At 33.4% G+C, this 26,105-nt stretch overlaps 2 protein-coding genes across 25 annotated transcripts in view; one reads left to right on the forward strand and one right to left on the reverse strand.

Annotated features, from left to right (window-relative positions):
* cep170aa (centrosomal protein 170Aa) overlaps nt 1–8,224 on the reverse strand; it is a 91,598-nt gene extending 83,374 nt beyond the window's left edge. For all 18 annotated transcript variants that reach the window (XR_015505754.1, XM_087279040.1, XM_087279038.1 and 15 more), the window contains exon 1: nt 8,128–8,224. The gene's annotated coding sequence lies outside the window, so the exon portion shown is untranslated. The remainder of the gene's footprint in view (nt 1–8,127) is intronic.
* A 361-nt stretch (nt 8,225–8,585) lies between these two features.
* Nucleotides 8,586–26,105, forward strand: part of sdccag8 (SHH signaling and ciliogenesis regulator sdccag8) — a 92,839-nt gene continuing 75,319 nt past the window's right edge. For 2 of the 7 annotated variants that reach the window (XR_015505160.1, XR_015505162.1), the window contains exons 1-12: nt 8,586–8,800; nt 10,280–10,423; nt 11,803–11,891; nt 12,797–12,913; nt 13,100–13,225; nt 14,474–14,563; nt 14,653–14,717; nt 15,095–15,286; nt 18,373–18,511; nt 21,448–21,600; nt 24,242–24,376; nt 25,925–26,041. Coding sequence is in view for 4 of the 7 variants with exons in the window: in XM_087277980.1 (XP_087134106.1) it covers nt 8,737–8,800; nt 10,280–10,423; nt 11,803–11,891; nt 12,797–12,913; nt 13,100–13,225; nt 14,474–14,563; nt 14,653–14,717; nt 15,086–15,286; nt 18,373–18,511; nt 21,448–21,600; nt 24,242–24,376; nt 25,925–26,041 (1,440 nt within the window). In the remaining 3 variants the exon portion in view is untranslated. 7 annotated transcript variants of the gene reach the window in all.

Here is a 26,105-nt window from a genome sequence, read left to right on the forward strand (position 1 = left end):
CAACAGGAGTATGCGACTATGCCTTGAGCAAAAATTTTACTTATGCTTTTCCAAAAAGGATTAACTGTGGCAAGTTTCTAAAGGGTGCAAACTTTTCATGTAGAAAACAGGTCATTAGTCTGATTTCTGATAGTGCGGTGATGTATGAAACATAGCTTATACCAGGGGTGGGCAAACTCTGTCCTGGAGGGCCGGTGTCCTGCACAGTTTAGCTCCAACCCTAATCAAACACACCTGCTTATAGATTTCTTGTGATCTTAAAGACACTGATTAGCATGTTCAGGTGTGTTTGACTAGTGTTGGAACAAAACTCTGCAGGGACACCGGTCCTCGAGGATCAAGTTTGCCCATCCCTGGCTTATACAGAAGAACTGGTGGTTAGTTATTGTTGCAAATTTTCATGCAGATTTCTATTAAAATTACAGAATTTTGCAGGCCCAATTTAGTGGAGAAATGGATAATATTAATGGATAGATCAAAAGTATCGCAGAACTAGCCATATATTTTAAGTTTTCAGGGGTTAGATAATAGGTTAGGGTGTAGGGCTGGGTAATTCTGCCTGCTCCTCCAAATGGTTAACCATATTTTGACTGTTTTAAATAATGACTGCTAAAGTAATTTAAAGCATGACCATTTTTAATAACGGTTTACACACACAACATTGTTGGTTTACAAAAAAAAAAACATAATCCTGTTAGTTCACTTGATTTTGATCTTACTGTAAAAAAAAAAAAAAACAAGAAAACGTTAAATGAGAATCTGAAATATTTTATGGCATACTTCAAAAAAAGATAATTTACTATTCAGAAATCTTTCATTTTGATTATGTTTTTAAATAAATTTGTTTTACACTTCATATTTTCTGATTTTCATAGTATATTTACTTTTACCATAAACCTACATATCAACCATTTAGTAGAGGTTGATATTTGGAAATTATGGGATGTGTTAAAAAAAGCATTGAGTGTGTAAACTAGCGACATTGAGAGTTGAGAAATGAAATCCATTTTTTTTTGGTAAGGCAGTTCAAGGGTTAAATATAATTGTCACAACAGAAAGTTATCATGTTTATCTGTTAAATGTCATTCAGGATAGAGCAGCACAATTCCGGCTAAAATGAGAATCGTGATTTTTTTGCTTAAAATAAAGATCAAGGTTCTCTCTCGATTCTGTAGATGTAAAATAAAGCTTAATATAAGATTATTGTTTTTCTCAAACATATGGTAAAACAACAATATTAATATTATGTGTAGGTCTACTGGTTTCTATACACAATTATATTCTACTTATAATAATTCTGATGTTGAATTATGTTTGAGATATAGGCCTATGCTTGCAATCTGTCATTGAGAACATTATGAGACCATTTAATTCACTGGTAAAATCAACATTACATAGGCTAGAGTAGTTATACTGACACTGTAAACATTTATTCTCATGCACAACTATGTGTTCACTATGAAAGAAAAAACATCAAATGCTTGTCGCAGTCATAACTCTAAAATGCGATATGATTATTTAAATGTGCACACTTTCAGTTTCATTTTCACTGCTAATTGCTGTTCATACTTTGTGCGCAGCTCTCAATCGATCGCTCTGTGCCCAAAACTGAATATTATTTACAACTTTATTACCTGTTACTCACAGCACATGCGGGTCCTGTTCACTAAAGTAGACGCGCTCAAGTCTATCATTAAGTAGGGCGCGTGGCGTGCCCGCACAGTCAGCAGCTCACGTCACGTGTTATTTCCCGGCCGCAAATACATCATTATATAAAGACAAAACTTACATTTTTGGGTGAATTTTACCTTATAAATACAGTATGTGACTCTTTTAACATCATTTTGAGGTGTCCATGTCGCTGAGCAACGTGTGTGAAACAATGAAAAGACTCGTGCAGCAGCCTTTGCTTCTCTCCTGAACTTGAAAATACGATTGGCAGAATTGTAGAAATGCTGGTTTAAGATCGTCTAGGGCACAGGTGTCAAACGCAGTTCCAAAAGGGCCGCAGCTCTGCACAGTTTAGTTCCAACCCTAATTAAACACACCTGATCAAACTAATTGAGTCCTTCAGGCTTGTTTGAAACCTACAGCTAGGTGTGTTGGAGCAGGGTTGGAACTAAACTGTGCAGGGCTTCGGCCCTCCAGGAATTGAGTTCCAAAAAATGAACAGCTGTTTTCTAAACTACATCAGTATGATGCATTGTAGAACTAATTACAGTTTTGCAACTGTCTTCAAAATATATCATTTTGTGTTCAACAGAGGAAAAACCACAGACAGGTTTGAAATCACTCTGGAGAGAGTAAATAAAACATTTTTATTTCGGGGTGAACTATCCCTTTACCACTGCCATTACAGGCACCAGACATTTTAAAATTTCTTTATTTGCAAACAACATAACTTAAGTCTAATTAATGACTGAATTTTACTCTTTCTGTGAAATATATGTAAAGAACAGCACACTGTCAGCAAAAAAAAGGTAATTAAAACAACACAGTTAAAATAATCAAAACTTTAAAAAGCAGCTCAGCTTAATCAAACAGCCAGATGTTGCACTAATTTGGTGGTCTGTATTTTACAATGGCATTATTTATTTCCACATTACTGTCTTGACATGTTGTTTTTATGAACCTGCTAAATTACTTCATATAGTCACATGCAGAAAAGGTGGCCAATGCAGTCAAACGTGCTGAGCGAGCAAATTTGGGGATGTTGTACAAGTAGCATATGGTCATGAGAAGCAGACATCTCATTTACATCATCCGCATGTGGCAGCAGGAAGAAAGATCCATCGTTAATCCAAACGTAATACACTTGTGACTAGACCTTATCAGAAACAACAAAATGTGCCCGCTGGGTGGTAATAAACATGCATAATGACATACTTGACCCAACAGACCTGCTTATGCAAATCAACAAACATTAAATGTTTTTAACCAAAGGGAATTTCTGCTGCATATTTACCGAGATGGTGGTAATTTACAAAGATAGACCCATTCAGATTACACTGAGCTATTTATTGTTTGAATTATGCTGCCATAACGTTTGGGGGCGGCAAGAATGTAAATATTTTATTCTTGTTCTTGTTTGTGTCTTATTATTAACAAGGCTGCAATAAATGTAATCAGAAATAGAGTTAAAACAATGTGAAGCATAGAATTTAAAATAAAATTAAGCTTTTAAGATTTTTCTTGATGCTTTCAAGAAATTTAGATTCAAACTACATGTTTAAAATGAGCTGAAACAACACAACTTATGTCATTTCTTTGGCTAATTTATTTGTTTTATGTTTATGTTAGATTTGTAAACAATTAAGTTAACTTAAGCATTTTTGTTGGGACAACATCAAGTAATTGTGTCGGTCCAACTACCTGGTTAGGGGATTTGTAGTTCCATACTTTGTGTAGGGTTGAATTAAGAGAGGGAAATATTGACAATAAAACAAATCTTAGGTGTTTAGAGTTAACAGAAAGACTTGTTAGAGTTTAATCTTTACTTTAGATTGAAGATTTAGAAGATTTTCATGTAATGCTTTGAGTTTTGAGATTACCAACTTGCAGAAGCACCCATGCTTTGAGTGTTGGCAGATTAATTGGCAAAAAATGCAGTTTGTTGCTGTCCTAAAATTAGTTCTAAGATCAGTCTCAATCAAGAATCAACTGTATATGTAACTAATAAAATATTCTTAAAATAGCTCTTTTAGAATAACTTCAAATAAAACTAAGAGAATTTTAAATGTAACACATAATAGACGTAGATAAGATTATCAGACCTTTGAGTTTAAGTAAAAAAAAAAAAAAATACAAATGCATTAAACTTTTATTTGATAAAATCATGTTGGACCAACTCAACAGCGTTTAAATGTGTGTGACACACACACACACACACACATATATATATATATATATATATATATATATATATATATATATATATATATATATATATATATATATATATATATATATATATATATATATATATATATATACATATACATACATATATATATATATATATATATATATATATATATATATATATATACATATATATATATATATATATATATACATATATATATATATATATATATATATATATATATTTATATATATATATATATATATATATATATATATATATATATATATATATATATATATATATATATATATATATACACACACACACACACACATATATATATATATATATATATATATATATATATATATATATATATATATATATATATATATATATATATACACACACACATATATATATATATATATATATATATATATATATATATATATATATATATATATATATATATATATATATATATATATATATATATATATATTTTTTTTTTTTTTTTTTTTTTTTTTGGGTGCTGAACAAATTTACTGGATGAAAAATGGATGGATTTTTTCAGGGGGACAACTTAATTGTTTTATGTTCTAACTAATAAGCTACCTTAATTCCTTTACAAATCAATTGTGTTGAACCCAACATTTTTTAGAATGAAGTTAAAATAAAAAGCCGGTTTGAAATATTAATTGTTTTTTTAAGAACAACATTTTTTCTTGTCACTTTTGATCAGTTTAATGCTTCCATGTTAAATAATTAACTTATTTCAAAGATAACTCTAAATAAGTAAGGCCCAGTTTATATTTGAACCTGAAATATCTTTTGAATTTGAGCATTTTCTTGACTGTATTTGGTGAAAAATAGCAGTAGATCAAAGAAAATGAATGAAACAACAACTGTGTGTTTGTGCAGTATATGATCAATAAGTGTTTACTCTGCCATTATATACCTTTAAACACCAATTCCTGGTTCAATTACCAGTTTCAATCAGCACACATGATATAAACTGTAGACAAATAATGGATCGGAAAATATAGGTCAGAACTAAAGACTAGGATTATGCTAGCCAGTAGGCATGCAGAGTCCAGACTGGCCTGAAGATGACCTGATATTCTGATCATCACACACAAACAGCATTTATTTGAATTGCAATGTAGTGTGTGGAATAAGAAAAAAACAACAACTACATTTAACTTAAACATTAACAAAAATACATCTGTATAGTCTTTCTGTAGCGTTTATTAATGCTGGCAATTGGCACTTATGATTTAATTTCCAAATAATACTGTTTTTGTGAGTAAAAAATTGTGAACGTGGCTTCTTTGTAAATCCACATTCACTCTGCACTTCCGTTTAACAACAGGAAGCTCTCTGGATTGGTCAGTCAACAGGATCCAACAGAGGATGTGATGCTGACTTATAAATAATTAATGATTTGAGGCCCAGGGCTCACAAAAGACAGATTTTTTTCTAGTGAAAGCCCTAGATTGAGAGTGGGATATGCTTTGGTCTGAGTCTCAGAGAGTTGCTGCATTGTCTCTACATTTCTCTAGATTTTTGTTTGGGATCAGACATATCCTGATGTCTCATGAATCATGACAGATATATAATAATATATAATATTATGTTAATTTCATTCATTTTAAATCTGGTTTTCTTTGTTGTTTTCAGCTTCCAGAATGCTCTACTATTGTTGTTGTGTCATTACAGTGACTATATTGGGTTTTAGCCAAGGATAATGCAAGAATGATGCCCAAAATAATGCATTATAAACAGGATCTGGACCACAACATGTATAAACAAACAGTTGGTTCATATCTTAGATTGAAAACGATTCTATCTGAAGGAAAAGTACAGATTAGTCAGTCAAAATACACTAGAGGAATTGTAAAAAGAAAAAAAAAAACAGGGTCAAAAAGTAAAAATGGGAAGAAGTCAACACACCCTGCCCAAGTGCTATTAAATATGGGTATTGAAATGATTATAAAACAATTACAGCGGTTTAGAGAAAGAAATGTGTCAAATCAATAGTGCTTTTTTTGTTTGTTTCTATACTGACTTACAAATATAAAAAGCATGGTCGAATTGAAAACATACTCCAAACTTGCAGAAAGTGGTGAAGACTTGAATAACATTCATTTAAAAGCACAGTTCAGCTTTAGCCCAAAAAAATTGCAGTTAATTTACTCACACTCAGGCCACCCAAATGTTTTCAGCTGAAACTGAAGTCCTTGGTGATTCATAAAATGAATAATCGCTCTGTGCATGAAAAACACTACAAAAATACAAGACTACACCGCATTACTACCTTTAAACAACAGCCTCAGGACACAGAAACCTTTGAGAGCATTCATGATAGTGTGGAGCATGCGAACACTAATGTATTGTGTTGATGCTGTTTGTTTACAAACTTTACATATGTTATAGCATACAGGATAAGCACAAGTACCATTCTGAGGAACAATAAAACACATGTGTCCTCTCTCTACATTGTACACAATCAATATCAGCTCACTTGTGTTCAACCTAACCCCCCTTGTATTTCAGAGTATTTGTAAAGGCACTGACTTTGATGAGGCTTAGGATTAATATTACATGCAATTTTGTTCTAAATTATATTTAGTTTCTTACACAGAATGATCAATTTGCCTCATAACTTGCACCATCAGGAGCCATGAGTATGCATTTATCTTTGTCTAAACAGCACAATTTCAGCTTTAAAAGATTGTAATGTTCTATTGAAGATTAAATAAAGTAGATGACCCAAGGGTGGGTAATTTAATAAGCATGTTTCATTTTAATTTTTGGAAAACTGTCATTTTAACCCGCTCTTCAGTAAAGTTCAAAAAACACACAGCTCTCTAAATATGTTAATGTGATGCAAAAATGCTGCCAAAAAAGTTTTTAAGACAGTCTCTATATTAGGCATGGGTCGGTATAATATTCTGACAGTAACCTATAACCTTGAATGAAAGCATCACTGTTTCATGCAATCACAGTATTGTGATTACTGCTCTAAAATAAGTTATTTTTAAATGTCTGGGTAAAAAAAAATACTTTTTTTCTCCACTGAACACAATATATTTATTTTAAGAAACATTTAAAATATTTTGTAACAGCATTTAGACTTGGAGGGTATTTTTCAGCTGGATATACCGAGATACCGCCCTGAAAAAACTAAATATAATATCCAGTATAATTTCTAAGTAATGTCTTAAAAACATTAAAAACATAAAACTTACATATACCTTAGAAATGGTATAACAGAAAAACATGATGGTTTTAAAACCTTCTGACAGACTGACAGACTTCTCCAAACTGTGGTAAACATTGAAACCGGTTATCATCCCATGCCTACTCTATATACAGTTTTAAGATTGTAGTATCAATAACATGTTAAAAATAAACTCCAAAAAAATTAACAATGACACAAAAACCTTTGTTTAACTATTAATCTACACTTAATCAACCACACTAGACAGTGCACTGTCAATAAGATTGCCTATTTTGATAATCACCTCATAAAATACGGATGCAGAAAACATTTAATAGCACGTATAAACCTTTTGCATAGCTGAAAAGTATTAATATTTTAATAATAATAATAATAATACTGCAATCAAAACAAACGTAGGCCAGATGTAACGTTACCAGAACAAAACAAGAGCCTTTGTCAAAACAAAGGATTCTGCGCAGTGCCCTTCACAGTGTGCACCAGTACCCGGCAAATCATCCACATCTCCTAACCATCCGACGTCCACTACTGAAATAGGCTACTGATGTTTTTAGTGCTTCGCTGCGATCGAGAGCTAATATTACAATAGTAAGCAAGATGCCACGCGTTTAGGGAAACTGGTGACCGGTGATGTTTCCCTAACGCGTACCCATAATCAAACTCGATATCAAAGCATACATTAATACCTCGCAGTATGAAAACATAAATCATTTAAGAATCGCGAACATTGAAAGGCACAACATTGATGCAAAACCACACATAAAGGCAGGCAGTGTTCATTCAATTTGATCGACCCGGCTAGCAGTGTCCTGCTGTTACATCTACGGTATCCTGAGCACACGATCAGATCAGATCACGGGAAAAGCATGGATTCTGTACACCACAGCATTGTGCGAAAAAAAAGGTTGAACACGACCAAACGCATCAATACATTAGCCTTATAATAAACGCTTCATCGTTGCATGCACGAAATATAAGAACGGCTCTTTTTATTATCAGATCGCTCACTCACCCTTGTTCTTCTTTTCGCTGTCAGTTTTATCCCGGGCTTCAATGCCGCAGCTAAACGGTTTTCGTAGCCCAGCCCAGTGTGTATCCCCACGTCTCCTATTTGCCTCAGTTGCTCAGCAGCAATAACGTTATTCCTAACAAATAGCGGCGACATACGGCAGCCTGGAATCAGGCAAGTAGGACAGCGTTTGCAGTTCCAACACAGTCCGGTGGGCGTGTCCTCATACAATGAATTCCGCATCAATATTTCATAAATATAAATTTTTTATGACTGACTGTTAATGAATTTTGGCTGTAAATATGCTGTTTACAATAATAAGCATGCTTCGATAATAAACAAAACTCTCTACGAGAACGTTGTGCTTAGCGGAAATTACAGCATTGTAGTTTTTTCAACAATCTAACCAAGCGAATTTGATATCGTAAAAACTACAAGTTCCAGTTGCCTATAAGCGGTTTACGGAAGCGCTCGTCTGCCATGCAACCGTTGACGTCTTTTTGGACGCTGTTCATTGATAACAAAATACTGCAGCTGTTGAAGTATCGAGTAAGAGAATTTGTGTTGTTTGTTTTAAACAACATTGGCGTTCATTAAGCGTTTTAGGCAACAATGAAACCGTCCTTGGAGTCAGACGAGGAAGAGGAATTAGGAGCACTGCAGAAGACGCTGAGAGGTGATGTTTTGATGCTGCATTTCAGCCTGTGTTGCTCTTCAAAAACGACAATAGTGTGCAGCATGACCAGTTTCTAAACACTTACAATGAGCTTCTGACCGGGTGTTATACATTGCAACATAATTTTTTTGTGTGTGTGTGAAACTGTACCAAACTCTTTACATTAGCATATAGTTAGCTAAAATGTTCACTTTTTTTTTTACCAATATATAATAAAAGCAGGAGTTTTCAGCCTTTCAGATCCCCTGAACCAAGATGCTATAGTCCCTATACGTATTTATACTTTATTTTTATCATAAATTGTTTCAAAATATTATTTAGAAAATATTAAATATTTGAGTTCAGATATGTGTATTTTCACACGTGTTCTAGTTATTGAGCTAAAGTTGGTTTTATATTCACGCATTATAACTTTATTCTTCATAATATCATTTCATTAAAGTATTCTTTGCAAACTCCAAATAGTGAAATCATATTGGCAGCCAATGACTATTAAAGTACAACATTGTTCACAGTCAAATAAATAGTATGTTGTTTTTAAGTCATACTTGCATGTGATTTCAGACGGAATATTCAAAGTACTATGGTAAACAATATAGGAAGCCTGGCACACATTGTCACTGAACGAATATTCCTTCATACATTTTCTTTTCGGCTTAGCCTCTTTAGTAATTAGGAGTCGCCACTGAAGGAACATGCAAATGTAAAACTATTGTAAAATTAGTTTCATCAAATATTTATTTATTGTTTGAATCCATTTTTAATGTGTTTGTATATATCAGGGGTGTCCAAACTCGGTCCTTGAGGGTCGATGTCCTGCTGAGTTTAGTTCTAACTTGCCTCAACACACCTGCAGGGAAATTTTTAGTATAATTAGTCAAGAGCTTAATTAGCTGGTTCAGGTGTGTTTGCTTAAGGTTGGAGCTAAACTCTCCAGGACACTGGCCCTCCAGGACCGAGTTTGAACAACCCTAATATATATTTTTGTTTGTGTATATATTTATTTACAGTTGAAGTCAACAGAGCAAACCATCATTATACAATAACTTGCCTAATTACCCTAACCTGCTTAGTTAACCTATTTTACCTAGTTAAGCCTTTAAATGTCATTTTAAGCTGTATAGAAGTGTCTTGAAAAATATCTAGTCAAATATTATTTACTGTCATCATGGCAAAGATAAAATAAATGAGTTATCAGAAATGAGTTACTATTATGTAACTATTATGTTTAGAAATGTGTTGAAGAAATCTTCTGTCTGTTAAACAGATATTGGGGAACAAAATTAACAGGGGGGCTAATAATTCTGACTTTGACTGTATATCATGCTTTTTTTCCTCCAAACATTTTCTTATTCCAACATCCCCTTAAGGTCTCTGGACCCGTTTGCACTGACCTGCATTATACCTTATTCAAGCATTGGAAGCTCCTATTTTGCACAATAAAATCAATCTATTCACTTGCATTTTATTTCGTTTAAGAGCGAGCCAACCGCAGTATCCAGCATCTGTCCAGCATGTTGGCCGGCCACAGCTCTGACTCCGAGACGTCAGAACCAAACCAGCAAGAGTTGCTCAGTTCTGTGCAACAAAACCCTTGTTCTCCAGTTCAGCAGAGTGAAGCAGGTACACATCATGTCGGAAGAATATAACTTTTCTGATAAATTAGCATTATGAAGGACTTGGTGGCATCCTTCTGGTTATACTGTGTTTTAAACCAGCTTATACAGAGATTTAAACATTTTTGTGTTTATTGATTTCAGTAGTGGGACGAGTACTGAAAATCATACTCAAGTTAATGTAGGATTATTTGCCCCCAACACCTCCCCACCCCCCACAAAAATGTAGTGCAAGTAGAGTAAAAGTAATATTTGTAAATGCTACTGAAAGTATGATTAAAAAGTATATTTATAATTTATAATTGTAATATTTATTTATAATTACTCAGGAATAGTATTTGTAAAGTATTACGCTGTGAAAATGATTTTGCCTTATAGCCTAAAAATTTTAATTTAAAAAGAATACATGCAGGTTGTGCATGTATTTGAAAACGTAACATTATTAGTGCATTTAGTTATTGTTTAAGGTTATTTCAGTTATCGTACAGCAGGCATCCCTTATGTTCTCATCAGTGACATGCAGTCTGTTGATTTTTGCATCTTCTTGGACACTTTTAATGCTTACACACTACACATATTTGCTGCATTGATAAAGCATTTGTGTTTTGAGGTCAGTCTGTCTGATTTTTCTGTTTATGATTTGATTGGGGGCTGCACGGTGGCGCAGTGGGTAGCATGTTCGCCTCACAGCAAGAAGGTCGCTGTTCGAGCCTTGGCTGGATCAGTTGGCATTTCTGTGTGGAGTTTGCATGTTCTCTCTTTGTTCGTGTGGGTGTCCTCCGGCTGCTCCGATTTCTTCACAAGTCCAAAAACATCAACATGTCATTAGTGTATGTGTGTGAATGAGTGTGTATGGATGTTTTCAAGTGATGGGTTGCAGTTGGAAGGGCATCCGCTGCGTAAAACATATCCTGGATAAGTTGGCGGTTCATTCCGCTCTGGCAAGCCCAGATTAATAAAGGGACTAAGTCGAAAAGAAAATGAATGAATGACTTGATTGGGTGAAAATCACGGGACTGAATATTTTACTTAGCAATCACTATAGATAAAATAAATAACATAAGCTAAAGTAAAAGTGCACATTTTTAAACTGCTTTAAAAAGTACAACTCCTGAGGAAAAACTACTTGATTGCAATAATTTGAATATCTGTAGTTTGTTACTTTACACCACAGATGATTTTCATTCATTCATTCATTCATTTTCTTGTCGGCTTAGTCCCTTTATTAATCCGGGGTCGCCACAGCGCAATGAACCACCAACTTATCCAGCTAGTTTTTACGCAGCGGATTGCCTTCCAGCCGAAACCCATCTCTGGGATAATTTATATGTTTAAAGATAATTTTATGTTTTTTTTTTTTTTTTTTGTTTTGTTTTTTGTTTTCAGTCAGTCAGCTGCGTTCCTTGCTTCAAATGAAGACCAAGGATGCCAATATTCAATCACTTTCCCCTTCCAGAAGGAAACTGGCAGCAAAGGTACACTTTGTTTATTGTTTATTAATTTACCTTTTGAGTAGCACCCCCATTTTTTAACATAGACTTGAAAACTTAACATAGACTTAAAAAACATACTCAAATTGTGTATTTTTTGAAATCATTAAAAATCAGGATTGTCTGTTTTTAAAAAAGATAATGGATCAAGAGAGAGCACAACAATTTTAAATCGTAAAATTAAACAATTTGTTTAATTTTGTTAATTCTAGATTACGTTAACATCTCATTTTTATTTTGAGTCTGAAATTGATTACAAAAATTAAGCTTCATTTTAGATTTTGATTATGCACTATATGAAATATAGCCATTGTGTGACATCTAAAAACTTCACTTCTTATATACATTCACCAGTAACAAACAATCTCTGTCATCTGATCACTATTATCACAGAACATACATCAAATGAAGCCTTTAGACCTTTCTAAAAATGTGTGTTGTTTTATTAACTTTAGAAAAAAAGATTTGATTCTAAAATGTTATATGAAAATCAGTACCGGTTACATGCTAAATTAGATGATTAAATTAGCTTTTTTTAATTAGCTACAAATAAATGTAAATCAATTAGTAAATTATTGAAACATGTTATGTTAGAATCTCAATGCTTAATAATATGCAAATTCCAAAATATATTTCCATTTAGAAACCCCTGGCTTTATTAATGAAGCACAGTTTTTGTAAGATGTGCATGTTATTATTACAACCTCTGTTTCCAGTGAACATGTTTTTAGTATTTTAATTTAATCTAATATGTTCTAAGTTTAAACAATGGCACTCATCTTTTGTTAATTTAGTTGTATTGTTTTTAATTATAGTTTGCCCAGTATTAATAAAAAAAAAAACCTGTGTAAACATCATATATATTGACCTGATTTGATTGTGCTGTCTAGCAGAGAGCCACAGATGATGGCAGTAGCAGTCAGCCTGGTGTTCATAACTTGGTTCCCATCATAAACAACCAGTCTGAGTACATTCAGCACCTGGAGGCTGAGGTCAAGTTCTGCAAGGTCAGTCCTATTAATTAAGATGACATATTATCAATGAGTTTATCTTAATTAATTCAGTGAGTCTGATTATGAGGGGTTTCCTAGATGAAGCAAGTGTTATTCATCTGGTCATTTGGTGTTTTTTTGTTCATAGTTATTGCTCTGTTTTTTTTCTTCTTAATATTACTTTTGGTTCGTTTTTTTAAGGAGGAGCTCCTGGAAATGAAGCAGAGAGTTAGAGTGGTGATCGTGGAGAATGAGAAACTACACCATGAGCTGAAAGCAAAGACGATTGAAGACACGCTTAAAGAATACACATTTGTTGATAGCACAGTATGTATCATAGAGACTTTTAGTAATGAAATTGAAGATGTGAGACTATAATTGCATGTCTTATGAAAATGTATGACATTAAAACCTGCAGTCAGTTTATACATACTATATATACAGTGGTGTCAAAAAGTTTGCCCCCCCCCCCTTTTTTTTATTTTGGGGATTTTTTGCATGTTTGTCACACTTTAATGTTTCGGACCATCCAACAAATTTAAATATTAGTCAAAGATAACACAAGTAAACACATAATGCAATTTGTAAAAATTAAATGTCAAACTACATAGCCGTGTGTGAAAAAGTGTGTGCCCTAACTTACGGTTGCCAGTTCCAGTTCACTGAACAGTATAACGATCTGTATCTGTATAAAGGATAGCATTTTCGAAGAGAGCCTGCACTGTTGTGTATTGCTTCAAATCAGTTCAAAACCATAAAGTGAATAAATAACATTAATAATAATAAAAATAATATACCTCATGTAAGACAAAAAAGATATAAAATGTATTTTTGTGTGTATTGCAAGTACAAACGTGCCTTACAAATTTAAATTCAATAATAATAATTTAATAAAGGTCTGGACAACTTAAGATTAATGTCTAATCCTATACATTTTAAAGGGTGTTTTTCTTTTAAATTGGCTCACAACTTTTTCCCAGTATCAATTTAAGAGCATCTTTATTGATACCCAAAGAATTAGCAAATCTTGATATGTTGAGCATCCGTTTATCTACAAAATAAGCAAAGCAGTCCTTTGATGTTAAAAACATGAATTCAATGACATGACCAGCCCAGAGTTCTGATCTTAACCTGATTAAAAAACTCTGGAAAATCCTTGGTGACAAAGTTATGTCTAAGAAACTTACTACATTCAGTGAACTGTGCAAGAGAACGATAAAGAGCTGACCTCAAGATCAAAGCAGAACAGTGTGAAGACTAGCGATTTCTTGTTTCTGCGGATGAGTCAAAGTAAAAGCATCTACAATTATTGTTAATATCTGACTTGTGTAACCTTGAGAATTTAATTAAAATCCTTTTGTGGTAAATACCAATTTTCTCTAGTTTGGATCACTGTGTTTTCCTCAAAAGGTTTTGCCCGCATGCTATATCAAAACTGAAATTCAAATTTTGGTCAATGAACGATGAAGATTTGATCTCCACTCTATATTTGCTTTGAATTTTCAACACACACATATCTGTTATCATTTCTCATATTTTTAAATAATAACTATGTGCTCTGTTATATATTTCCAGTTAAACATGGAACACACAGCAGAAAACACTTTAAAGCAAAGACTTGGTTCTGTTAATCAAGCGGAGGACCACAAGTGGAAGAAAGAAATGGTATTTGTGATTAAACATTTGTGCAGCTGCAAATGTGCCTTGAATAAAAAAAATCAGAATGCATTAAAGTTATGTGTTTTTTATCTCAGGAGCAACTGAAGTGTCTCTATCAAGCACAAACTGAGACTCTGGAGGCTCAAGTGGTCTCTCTGAAGTAAGTGCACCTCAATGCTGAAACGTTTTCTCTCACTGAATCCAATCATAGTAAATACACTCTAACATCTGGGTGGTTGCTGATTGAATTACACATTGTATTCATTTGCATTGCTAAAATGAACTAAAATAAGACATGAAATATAATTTTATCTTGTGTTCTTCTACATGCTTATGGTGTAAGAGAACGATTTTAAATTACTACCGCTGAAAACAATTCATTGCTGGAGTGTAGGCCAATGTGATTTATCGTGCTTTAGCGTTTAACAACAATCAGCTTCTGAAGTATTTGCACTGTGATGCTATCCACCATTATAATCGGGCATCATACTTTATTTCCATACAGTAACGGTATCTTTTTTGCATGAGCCTGTGTAGGAAAGACTTGGCCTGCATTCAGAAGGAATATGAGGAAAGTAAAGAACGACTGAGGCACAAAGAAGCAATGGCTGTGGCGGCGGGCACTGGTCAGCGTGTGAGTGGTCTATGTCTGAAGTGTGCCCAGCATGAAGCGGTTCTAGCAGAGACGCACACCAATGTTCATGTACAGAGCATTGAAAGACTCACTAAGTAAGTATGTGTGTTTTTCTTGCTCTATTTTATTATCTGATGTGTGCTGCTGACCTGCTGAAATTGGGTTGTTAAATTGTTTAAAATGTTCTTGAATTTGATTAAATATTCAGTTCTGTAAGTACAGCATAATTGTGAAATATTATTATAATTTAAAATGACAATATCCGTGATCATTTTTGGATGTAATAATTTATACTAGTACTAGCAGACCTGAATTTTCAGCAGCCATAACTCCAGTCTTCATAAATAGTTTGATGAATAGGTAGAGATTGCAAATATTTGAAAAATAAATATTTTGATGTTGTCTTTACTGTCAGTTTTGGTTGCTTTACTACAATTATGCTAATTAAAAGTAAAATTATTATTATTATTTATCATTTGTAAAAATATTGCGCAAATTCATTTTATAAGTGCTTGTTTTTTTTGCTGATTTTTGTAGTTAGATATTTCGAGTGATATCTGCTGATACTGACAAATACAAATTTGCTTTTAAATTAATGACATTTATTCCACAATTTTAAGTCAATCAAAAAATAAAATTGACTTTAAAATTTAGCTGGCAAGCTATTTTAGAGTAACTGAAAAACAGAAAACACATGACGCAAGTTCTTAACTGATGAACTATAATCTAAACATTTCTTACAATTTAAGCGCTGTTATTTCTAATTGAAAGATGAAAGTGGCTGAACTCCACTTTAAGCTTTTAGTGTTAGATTAAACCAGACAAGTTGTGTTCAAATATTAGTTTATAAAATTTAGGCAAGCCAAGCAACAGTTTTGTCATCAATGCCACAAAGATAAGTCTTTTTTTTTTAGTCTCTGGAACATGCTGCTGAAGAACACAATTTTATTGTTTTGACTGACTCAAAATCTTGTCTACAAACAATAAATTCATTTAAACTGGAGCATCTTGTTATTATTGACATTTTTATCAAAGTGAATGAACTACAGAGAAAATTTTATCATATAGTAAAATTTTAAGAATAAGAATCCCGGGACATGTTGGACTATATGGAAAAGAACAAGCCAACAAAGCTGCCAAAACAGCCTTAACAGGAAAGATAAAGAAGTGCAAAATCCCACCTTCAGATTTAAAGCCACTAATAAAAGGCTATATATTTAACAAATGGCAAGCAGAATGGGATCAGAAAATAATCGGTTTGAAATCCAGCCAGAAACACACAAGACTCACACATGAACATTTACTCAAAGGAGAAGAATCCACAAAATGTAAATATTGCAACAAAAACCAAGCTTTTAAACATATACTTGTGGAAGGCCCTATTTTTAATGTTATCAGACAATGATTTTTATCTAGAGAGACTTTAAATGAAATATTTTTTTAAATGTGAATGCTTCTAGAGTTGTGTAATTTTTATCAAAATTAAACCTTACTTTTTACTTTTTTAGTTTTTATCTTATTATTATTATTATTATTGTTTATAAATTTTACCTTATGTATTATTTATTGATGTTGATGACTTTTCTTTTGCTTTTTTTATAATTATAGAAAAGTGATATGTTGTAAACTTAATCTGTTTTTTTATTTTGCAATGACATAGCCAGAGAAGCTAATATGGCAACTCAAAAATCATCAGTCGTCAAAAATCATCAGTCAAAAAGTCATCAACGTCACCTGATTTTACACGAGACCTTTTTTTTTACTTGTGCCACATGTAGGGCTGCACAGTTAATCGGAAAAAGATTATGATCTCAAATCGACCCTATAAGCAATCTTAATTCAGCTTTTCCACAATTCAGCCAATTATATTTTCAAGGTCAGGAGAGAAGCATAAAGGTGTTCTCACAAGTCTGCATGTTTTACATTTCTACACCTCTAAATGGCGTTAAAAGTGTCAAATACTGAATTTATAAGTTATAATTCAACAAAAATTGTCTTTTTAATGACGTATTCCAAATCACACATAAGCTGATGCACCGTTTGTTTACTATCAAGAGGACACGCACATGCCCGCCAATTATGTCTACTTCAGGCTGCATTGGATTTTAAATAACAGGTAATAAAGTTGTAAATTACGTTCAGTTTACTGCAAACTGAACTCAAAGTGACGCAGCCTTGAAATGAGCGCGCTCGGCAGTGAAAAGTAAAATGAAAAGTCCGCACATCATTTAAATGCTCATATCGCATTTTAGAGTTATGATTAGACAAGCATTTGATATGTTTTTTCTTTCATAGCAAACACAAAGGTTTGTGCATGAAAAATGTTTGCTGGGTCAGTGTGACTACTCTATAGCCTATACAATGTTATATGAAATCTTATAACGACCAAATGTTTTATTTTACCAGTGATAAAAATGGTCTACTAATGTTGTCAAAGACAAATAACAAGCATATTTTTCAAACATAATAATTCAGCTTTAGAATTATGAATAGTTTGTCGTCACTTTAGTGTGAATTAACAAGCAGGACATTTTTAAAGTCTGTTCAAGTTCATCATTCCAAGTCTATTCAAAATTTAGCATTTTAACCAACTTTTACCATATGTTTGAGGAAAAAACAGTTATAATAGCCTACTTGTATTAACCTTTATTTTTCATCTACAGAATCGTGAGAAAATTGCAACCTTGATTTTAAGCAAAAAAAAAATTGTTACTCATTTTAGCCAGAATCGTACAGCCCTAGCCACATGCATTTTTTTGCAACCTGTTTTGATCATTAGGATATTATCACTTTTATTGGACCATATCGTTTATTGACCAGTACATTGGTGCATCTCTAATAAATTGTCAAAATATGTGTTCGTTTTCAGTCATATATTTTTATAAGACTCATGCACATTAACTGTACATTATTTTCGAACTCAAGCTAAATAACTTCACATACAATGCATTGATGTAGCGAATGCCTTGGGAACGATCATCTGGGTTAATTAACACCGGTAGCCTCCTTTGACCACTTGAATTGATCTCTGTGTTAATTCTGTCAATTATACATCCTTACAGCAAGGTTGAAAGGAGTCTTGACTGGCCATGAAGCCAAACAGCTGCTGTGCTGATTATGTGTCAGATCAATGGCTGCTTCGGGAAACCCGATGAGATGCATATGTTTGTGTATTTGTTAGAGAGCGAGATGAGCTGATGACCGTTCTCTGCTCTCTGAGGGCCAGTCAGACTGACGCCCAGCAGAGAGAATGGGGAGCCTATCAGCAGGTCAAACAGGCAGTGGAGATGGCAGAAGAGGCCAACCTGGAGAAGACAAGAGTATGTGTTGTTAACATTACTTGAATAGGCATTTTACTGTTTTGCATGATCCTAAATGCATATGGTGAACTGTGTAGAATAGATATACTACATGTAGGGTTACTCATTGATCTGTCTCATTGAATTGTCATGTGGGAAGGAGTTGCGTAAAGACGGCTAATTTGCTAATTTAAATGCACACTAGCAATGCAAGCAGCACACACACACACACACACACACACACACACAATCTACTGAGATGCAGTGCTGCAGTTAGTGCAGTTCTGGCAGCAGATCTCTCAGCATCAACATAATCAAGTGCTGTCTTTAACATTTGGGCATTTTGCATGATTTTACATAAATAATGGATTGAGTTTAATGTTAATTTTACATTTGTTGTATATCATTTCAGGTAATGCTTAAAATGTACCTTTAGTGCTGGAAAGAGTCCACACACATACACACACAGAAACACAATTTACGAGGGTTTCCACAGGTCATGTAATTTCTGAAATATCCTGGAATTTTAAAATGTCTATTCCAGAATTTGGAAGTCAATTTCCATATTTATAGTCATGAAATATCAGGGATTTTTGTTAATCACTTTACCTTTTGGTTTCCGTTTTTCAAAATGTGATGTTTTTATAACACTTCACAAGTTTTACTTATTTCTATTTTTCTGCATAATTTTATTCCTTTCCTACCGGTCAACTTGCAGTCACTTGTTAACTGACTGTCAGGGCTGGGCGGTTTGTCCTAAAATCTAAATCTTGATTAATTAAACATTTGAACTCAATTACGATTAATGAACGATTATTTCTTTTTTATTTTAGTTCACGGACAGGTTTTGTGCAGTAAATGTGCTCACATATCACAATTGAGATATTTTTAAATGGTGCATTACTTGAATTTAAAATAATTATAGGAAACACACATCTACTATCTATGATTATTTATTTATTGAACATTAGTGTTGAACAGGGGTGATGCAGTGGGTAGCACGTTCGCCTCATAGCAAGAAGGTCGCTGGGTCGCTGGTTCGATCCTTGGCTCAGTTGACGTTTCTGTGTGGAGTTTGCATGTTCTCCCTGCATTCGTGTGGGTTTCCTCCGGGTACTCCGGTTTCCCCCACAGTCCAAAGACATGCGGTACAGGTGAATTGGGTAGGCTAAATTGTCTGTAGTGTATGAGTGTGTGTGGATGTTTCCCTGAGATGGGTTGCGGCTGGAAGGGCATCCGCTGCATAAAAACTTGCTGGATAAGTTTTCGGTTCATTCCGCTGTGGCGACCCCAGATTAATAAAGGGACTAAACCGACAAGATAATGAATAAATGAATTAGTGTTGAACAGCTGGATTTAAAAAAAACATTGCCTAAAACCAACAGTTACTTTTTTTTCTTATAAAAAATGAAAATGAATAACTTGCACTTATGGAAACAAAATAAGTTATTTTTGATGTTTTTCATATTAAAAGTAGAAAAAAGCAGTATCTCTTCTAAATAAAATAACTCAAGTGATAGCCATAACACGGCGCGTGCCTTGTGCGTAGTCATGCAGTGATACTCCTGCCTGCTGTTTGTGTTGCACTGCAGTAACAACTCAAAAACGCTAGCTGGTGGTGGGGGAAATTGATCGATTTATTGATTCTAAATGTCGATTTCGATAACTTTTCGATTAATCATACAGCCCTACTAACTGTACTTGTTAGGTAAGGCAAGCATAGAAGGACAAATTTCATTTTAAGAGCTTTGACTTCAAAAAAGGGCTGCACAGTATATCATTTCAGCATTGATATCGCAATGTACAAATCCGCAGTAGTCACAACACAGAATCTGCAATGTCGGTTTAGTTTGTTTATTCATCCATTAGCAAATTTAAGTGGAGATTATAGTTTTCCAGGAACCACATTGTGAGGTTTAACCTTAATAGTGCAATTTATTTACATTTAATGTCTATACCTGAATACGTTAGACTCGTTTCAGAAACTCATAAAACACTATCTCTTTGATTTATGCCGATTATCTGTTTTAAGAGATAATCCTAGTCAATATTAAATTAGGAATTCTTTCTAAATTGAGCTATTCAAATCATTGAGTAAAATGGTTTTCATATTGCAATATATTGCAGAAAAAACAAAACATTGCAATGTCAGTTTTTTTTTCCACTTTTCTGCAGCCCTACTTTAATGACTAGGAAGTTGTTAGACTGGGTGTAGGCATGGCCCGGTATAAGATTCTGACGGTATGATAACCTTGGATAAAAATATCAAAGTTTTACTGTATTGTGATTACTGCTCTGAAATGTTTTTTTTAATGAATTTTTTTTTTTTCATTTTGAACCCAATACAGTTTATTTTGATGAACATTTAAAGTATTTTACAACAGTAAACATGTCAGTCTATATATTTCAAAGGAATCATTGACTTCTGCTGTCTCCATTAGTTTCAACACAGATTTCTTTACTATTTAAAATGGCATCTTTGGACATCTTTTCTGCTGGAGATACTGTTGTCCTAAAAACAAACAAACAAACAAACACAAAAAAAACAAACAAACAAAAAAAAGGAAAACAAAAATCATAAACCGTAGGAATGGCATAGCAGAAAATCTTGGCAGTTTTAAAACCTTGACTTTTCCAAACCATTGTGTACCCTAAAAATCCTTATCATCCCATGCATAACGGGGTGCTCTTGTTTTTTTTTTATTAAAAAAAAAGTGGTATGTTATCCATTTTTGCTCTCATAATGTCTATTAAATTAGTGAGAAATGCTATTGCTTATGCTTTGCATGAAATTATAATTGTTTGAGCTTAGCATGCCATGGAAATGTCACCTTTTTAGGCAGGTAAAAGTTAGAGAATTTGTGTGGGAACTCTAATGCATATCTAATAACATCTCACAGATGTGTTTTAAGTCTTCATGTCTCTTTAACTTGTGCTCTGTTGTTGTGCACCTGCAGGCGCTGGTGCAGTGTGAGCATTTTCACAATGAGCTGACTAGACAGAGAGAGAGACTGGAGAGAGAGCTGGCATCTGAGCAGGACAAAATCTCTCAGGCGAGGGAGGCAGCGCGTTCAGAGAGCAAGAAAGAGAGGGAAGAACTCATGCAGACTGTTAGTAATTTACAACAATACTATATATTGTTGTTCCTCATATTTTTTGTGTCATGTTTTACATAACTGAAGTTTTTGACTGTTTGTATAGAGGGATTGGGTGGTTCAACAATTTGTTTTATGCTGCCCTCTAGTGTCAGTTTTATTATAGTACACCTACAATTTTGACATGGCAAATGCAGACGGATCATATTTTGCGTGGCTGCTTTACTAATTATGCAATCAAAGTCTGCTGCATTTTAGACTATGTGAGACATATCTGATCTGCAGGGGTTACATATTTTAAAAATGATGTGGTTCTGCTATAGAACAAAAAATCATAAAGGTGGAAACCAAAGCTCCATACATATAAATGTATTAACTTTAAAAAGCTCTTACAAAGTGTGTGGTGTTTCATTATCCTTTAGTCCTACTTCAAAATGAAGTTTATATTTTTGGAGCTCAGAATTATTTAGTGCATTTTTTTAATTTGCTACAGAAGTAATCCATGATTTTACAAATGAACTAAATATTTCTTCATTATGGATTTTAAGACTTCAGAAAAATAATGAAATTAACTGTGAAATGATAGATCACGAATAGTTATGGTAAAAGATTTTTGCAATGTAACAAGTCTGTAAATACACAAATAATCCCTCATTTCCCCCCACATACCTGTATCTTTTTTAGGTTTGTTTTTACACTGATGCTTTAAAATGTAATTGTCTCACTTGTACTCTCTGTTGACAGTGTTTACTTAAATAATTGTAAAGCAGTTGAATGCAATATTTGTTATCTGCTAAAAGGAAGAAATCATTTTGAAATACTCAGGGCTCTATTTTGACGGTCCATGCATAAAACGCAGGCCGCAGACGCTTTCTGGGCATGTCAGAATGCATTTTTACTCATTTAAGGATGGAAAAATCTGCTTTGCGCTGTGGCGCATGGTCTAAAAGGGTTGAGTTTATTTTCTTAATGAGTTATAGGTGTGTTTTGAGAATAAACCAATCAGAGTCTCATCTCCCATTCCCTTTAAGAGCCTTGCGTTGCGCCATTAGTGCATTTGCTATTTACATGACGTAAAGTAAGTGTAAGTGGAACAACTGACCATTTCACAAGCAAACAGTTAACAGTAAACAGTTTTTTTTTTTTAACAGAAAACTGTTAAACAGAGCATCTACTTAGAATACTTTCACTTTTGCTCTCGTGGATAGGGAAACCTTGTACGCACAGACATCAATTAGCCTATAAATAATTAATTTCATTTGTTAAGCGCAAATATTTGTTTCAAAACTATTTCTAAATTCTGTTCTAATTTCCAGCAAACGAATAAATGAACAATAATAACGAAGTGTGTTTAAAAACCTGAGTTATATCCTAAAACACATGCTGTGCCCCATATGGTCTAAAACCTGCAGGTGGGCAAATCTAAGCTTGTTTTTAATAAAACAAATATAAATATGGATATAATAAATAATACTGCTAATAATAAAAACTTTATTTGTCATGAATGACAATTTGTTATGAATGAACTGAAAAAGCCTCCCGAGATGAAGGCATAAAAACAGTGTTTTTTTTATATTTATGTAGGCTAAAAAATAAGGTTTTGTAATTTTTCAATTCTTATATTTATATCCTATATATATTCTTATTATATCCTATATATATCCTTTATATATTATTTTTTCATATGTAAAGATATTTGCGTATTGCTTAACATCTTCCTGTGTGTATTAAGCAGTGTGTAAGCGAGGCGCAACTTTGCTCTGGAGTTTAGACCGGGTTTGTTTTGGTAAATTGAAAAATCTATTATAGTTTCCCAAAATAGCAACGCGCCAGCTATTCGCCTCAGAACGCCTTCCTTTTTAGACCCGAACACCTATGGGCGCATATATGAGCGCAAATGCATTTGCTATTTAAACAGCGTAGCGCAACGCCTCAAAACGACTCTTGCGCCAAGCTAAAACTAGCAAAAGACTACTGCGCCGGGCCTAGCGCCACATTGCGCCGGGTGTATGATAGGGCCCTTAGTGTTTCTGCTAATCAATATTTAACATGTCTGGAAATATTCAAACTTCCATGGTTATTCTTGTTGAAAGTCATTTGTTAATTCTTTTACTCTTTTAAAATTTGGTGCATAGGAAAAAAGTATATAACTGTAAGTGTAATCCAGTTTAAAAAAGGAAAGACTCTTTATTATGCATGTTATTTCATGAACAGTATAGTAGTGATTAAGAGACAGAGAACAGTGCTTCTGTTTTACATTCTTATGTTTATATTTGCTCATTATAGTAATAATTATAATAATATTAATGATAGTAATCTAGACTTTGTTTTTGTATCCAAAGTGACTAATAAATGAGGAATAAAATAAGCCAGCTTTTCCTTATTTCGTAATTGAATCATTTATTACATTACAAATTAAGTATTGAAAACCTGCATGTAAACTAGATTTTAGAAATTCTTGATAATGGTTTGTGCCTTTTGCATGAATTTTAGAAGTATAAAATCAGATAATATTCCATATGCCATATTTTACATTCTAAATTATTTGCATATTTTACTTTTTTTTCATTTTCTTTTTCATTTTTTTTTACATTATTTGCAAAAGTTGACTTTTTCTTAATCCATTGATTAATTTTGTGTTGTTTCTCATTTTTAGCTGAGCAGTCTGTCTCAGAAAGTGGCTGAATTGCAGGGTCTGTTGGATAGAGGAGAAAGAGATCGAAACTCGCTCAACAGTCAGCTGGAAGAAGCTTATAAAAAGCTTACCGTACAAGAAACTGACAGCAGCAAGGTAGGGCCCTCTGTAAAACACTCAAAGACGGTTGAAGTTTGACTCTTTCTCAATACGTTAAAACTTTGCAAAATATAATGAGCCGATGTTTAATTGTGGAGGAATTTCAAATGATTTAGTGTTGATCATGTTGTTTCATTTTTATGTTTTAGAACAATTCAAGAGGAAACATTGTGCAAATATGACAGAATGTCCAAAAAAGTCTGAAATCAAAATGTGCCAAACGCAGCCAAAAATGTCTCTTATTCAACTTGCATCAAAACAAACTAACAAAAGTGTGAACATTTTTTAAAATGTGTATTGCATGATTCAACTGGCTTTTTATAGCTTAATTAGTGCTTCACAGTCATAATATAATATAATATAATATAATATAATATAATATAATATAATATAATATAATATAATATAATATAATATAATATAATATAATATATAATAAAGGGTGTCACGGTGGTGCAGTGGGTTGCATGATCACCTCCCAGCAAGAATGTCACTGGTTTGAGCCTATGCTGGGTCTGTTGGCATTTCTGTGTGGAGTTTGCAATTTTTCTCTATGTTCCTGTGGGTTTCCTCCGAGTGCTTCGGTTTCCACCCCACAGTCCAAAGACATGCTGTACAGGTGAATTGGGCTAGCTAAATTGGTCGTAGTGTATGAGTGTGAATGAGTGTCTATGGATGTTTCCCAGTGATGGGTTGCAGCTGTGTATCCGCTGTGTAAAAAATATGCTGGATAAGTTGGCGGTTCATTCCGCTGTGGCGACCCTAGAATAATAAAGGGACTAAGCCGAAAAGAAAATAAATGAATGAATAATATAATATAACATTATGTGAAATATGATCTTTGTTTGCATTTGCAAATTACAGAATTATTTTGTCTCGTTCTTTGCTAAAATTAAATCAGCATCTCTTTGTCCTCTTTTGTTGAGGACTGAGAAATTCACAAATAACTGTTTTAGATCAAATAATGACAATTAATTGTGATTAATCTACTGATATTTTTACTGTAAGACAAATATTTAACACAAAAGGCGCTGTTGATTTATAAGACAACATCTTTGCTGTAATATCCTTTGAATAAAAAAAGATGACAGCTCTGTAAACAAGGTCTGCTTTAGATTTAATTAAATGGTTACCACTTTTAAAGTGATTCTTCAGAATATCTTTGAGTTCAATAGAAAATAATGAAACGGGTGGAGGGTGAGTAAATGATGACAGGCTTGTAAACCTTTTTGGTTGACCTTCAACACTGATTAATTGAATGTTATATTTATACATCGTTGCCATTAATGATGTGTTCAGTCATTTTTGTATGGAAAATGTGTTGCCACTAGATGGCAGTAGAACTATATTATTTGCTAATCTGGTGGATTGGATGCAGTAACTGCGCTAGTAGAAGTTTTCAGAGCTGATAAAAAGACACAGCAAGGATGTCCTCAATGAATTTGAGTAGAATATATGAATTAACATTTTTCTCCTAAATGGCAGACAGGACTATAGAAACTTACTTTGGAATTTTGCTTTAAGTGGCATGTATGCTTGTGTCAGATGTGTGCAGAGCTGCGCTTTCTGTTGAGCCAGGCCCAGCTGAAGAAAGAGGAGGCAGAGAGAGACGTGAGGGACATCAGCTCCAAATTAGGCCGCCAACTAGAACTGGCAGAGCAGGTATGTACTTATTTTATTTATTTATTTATTTTTTTTAAAAGCAGTTTTTTAGTAAACATTTTAG

The sequence above is a fragment of the Danio rerio genome, chromosome 13 (genome assembly GCF_052040795.2).
Source record: "Danio rerio strain M-AB ecotype USA chromosome 13, GRCz13ab, whole genome shotgun sequence".
NCBI lineage: Eukaryota > Metazoa > Chordata > Actinopteri > Cypriniformes > Danionidae > Danio > Danio rerio.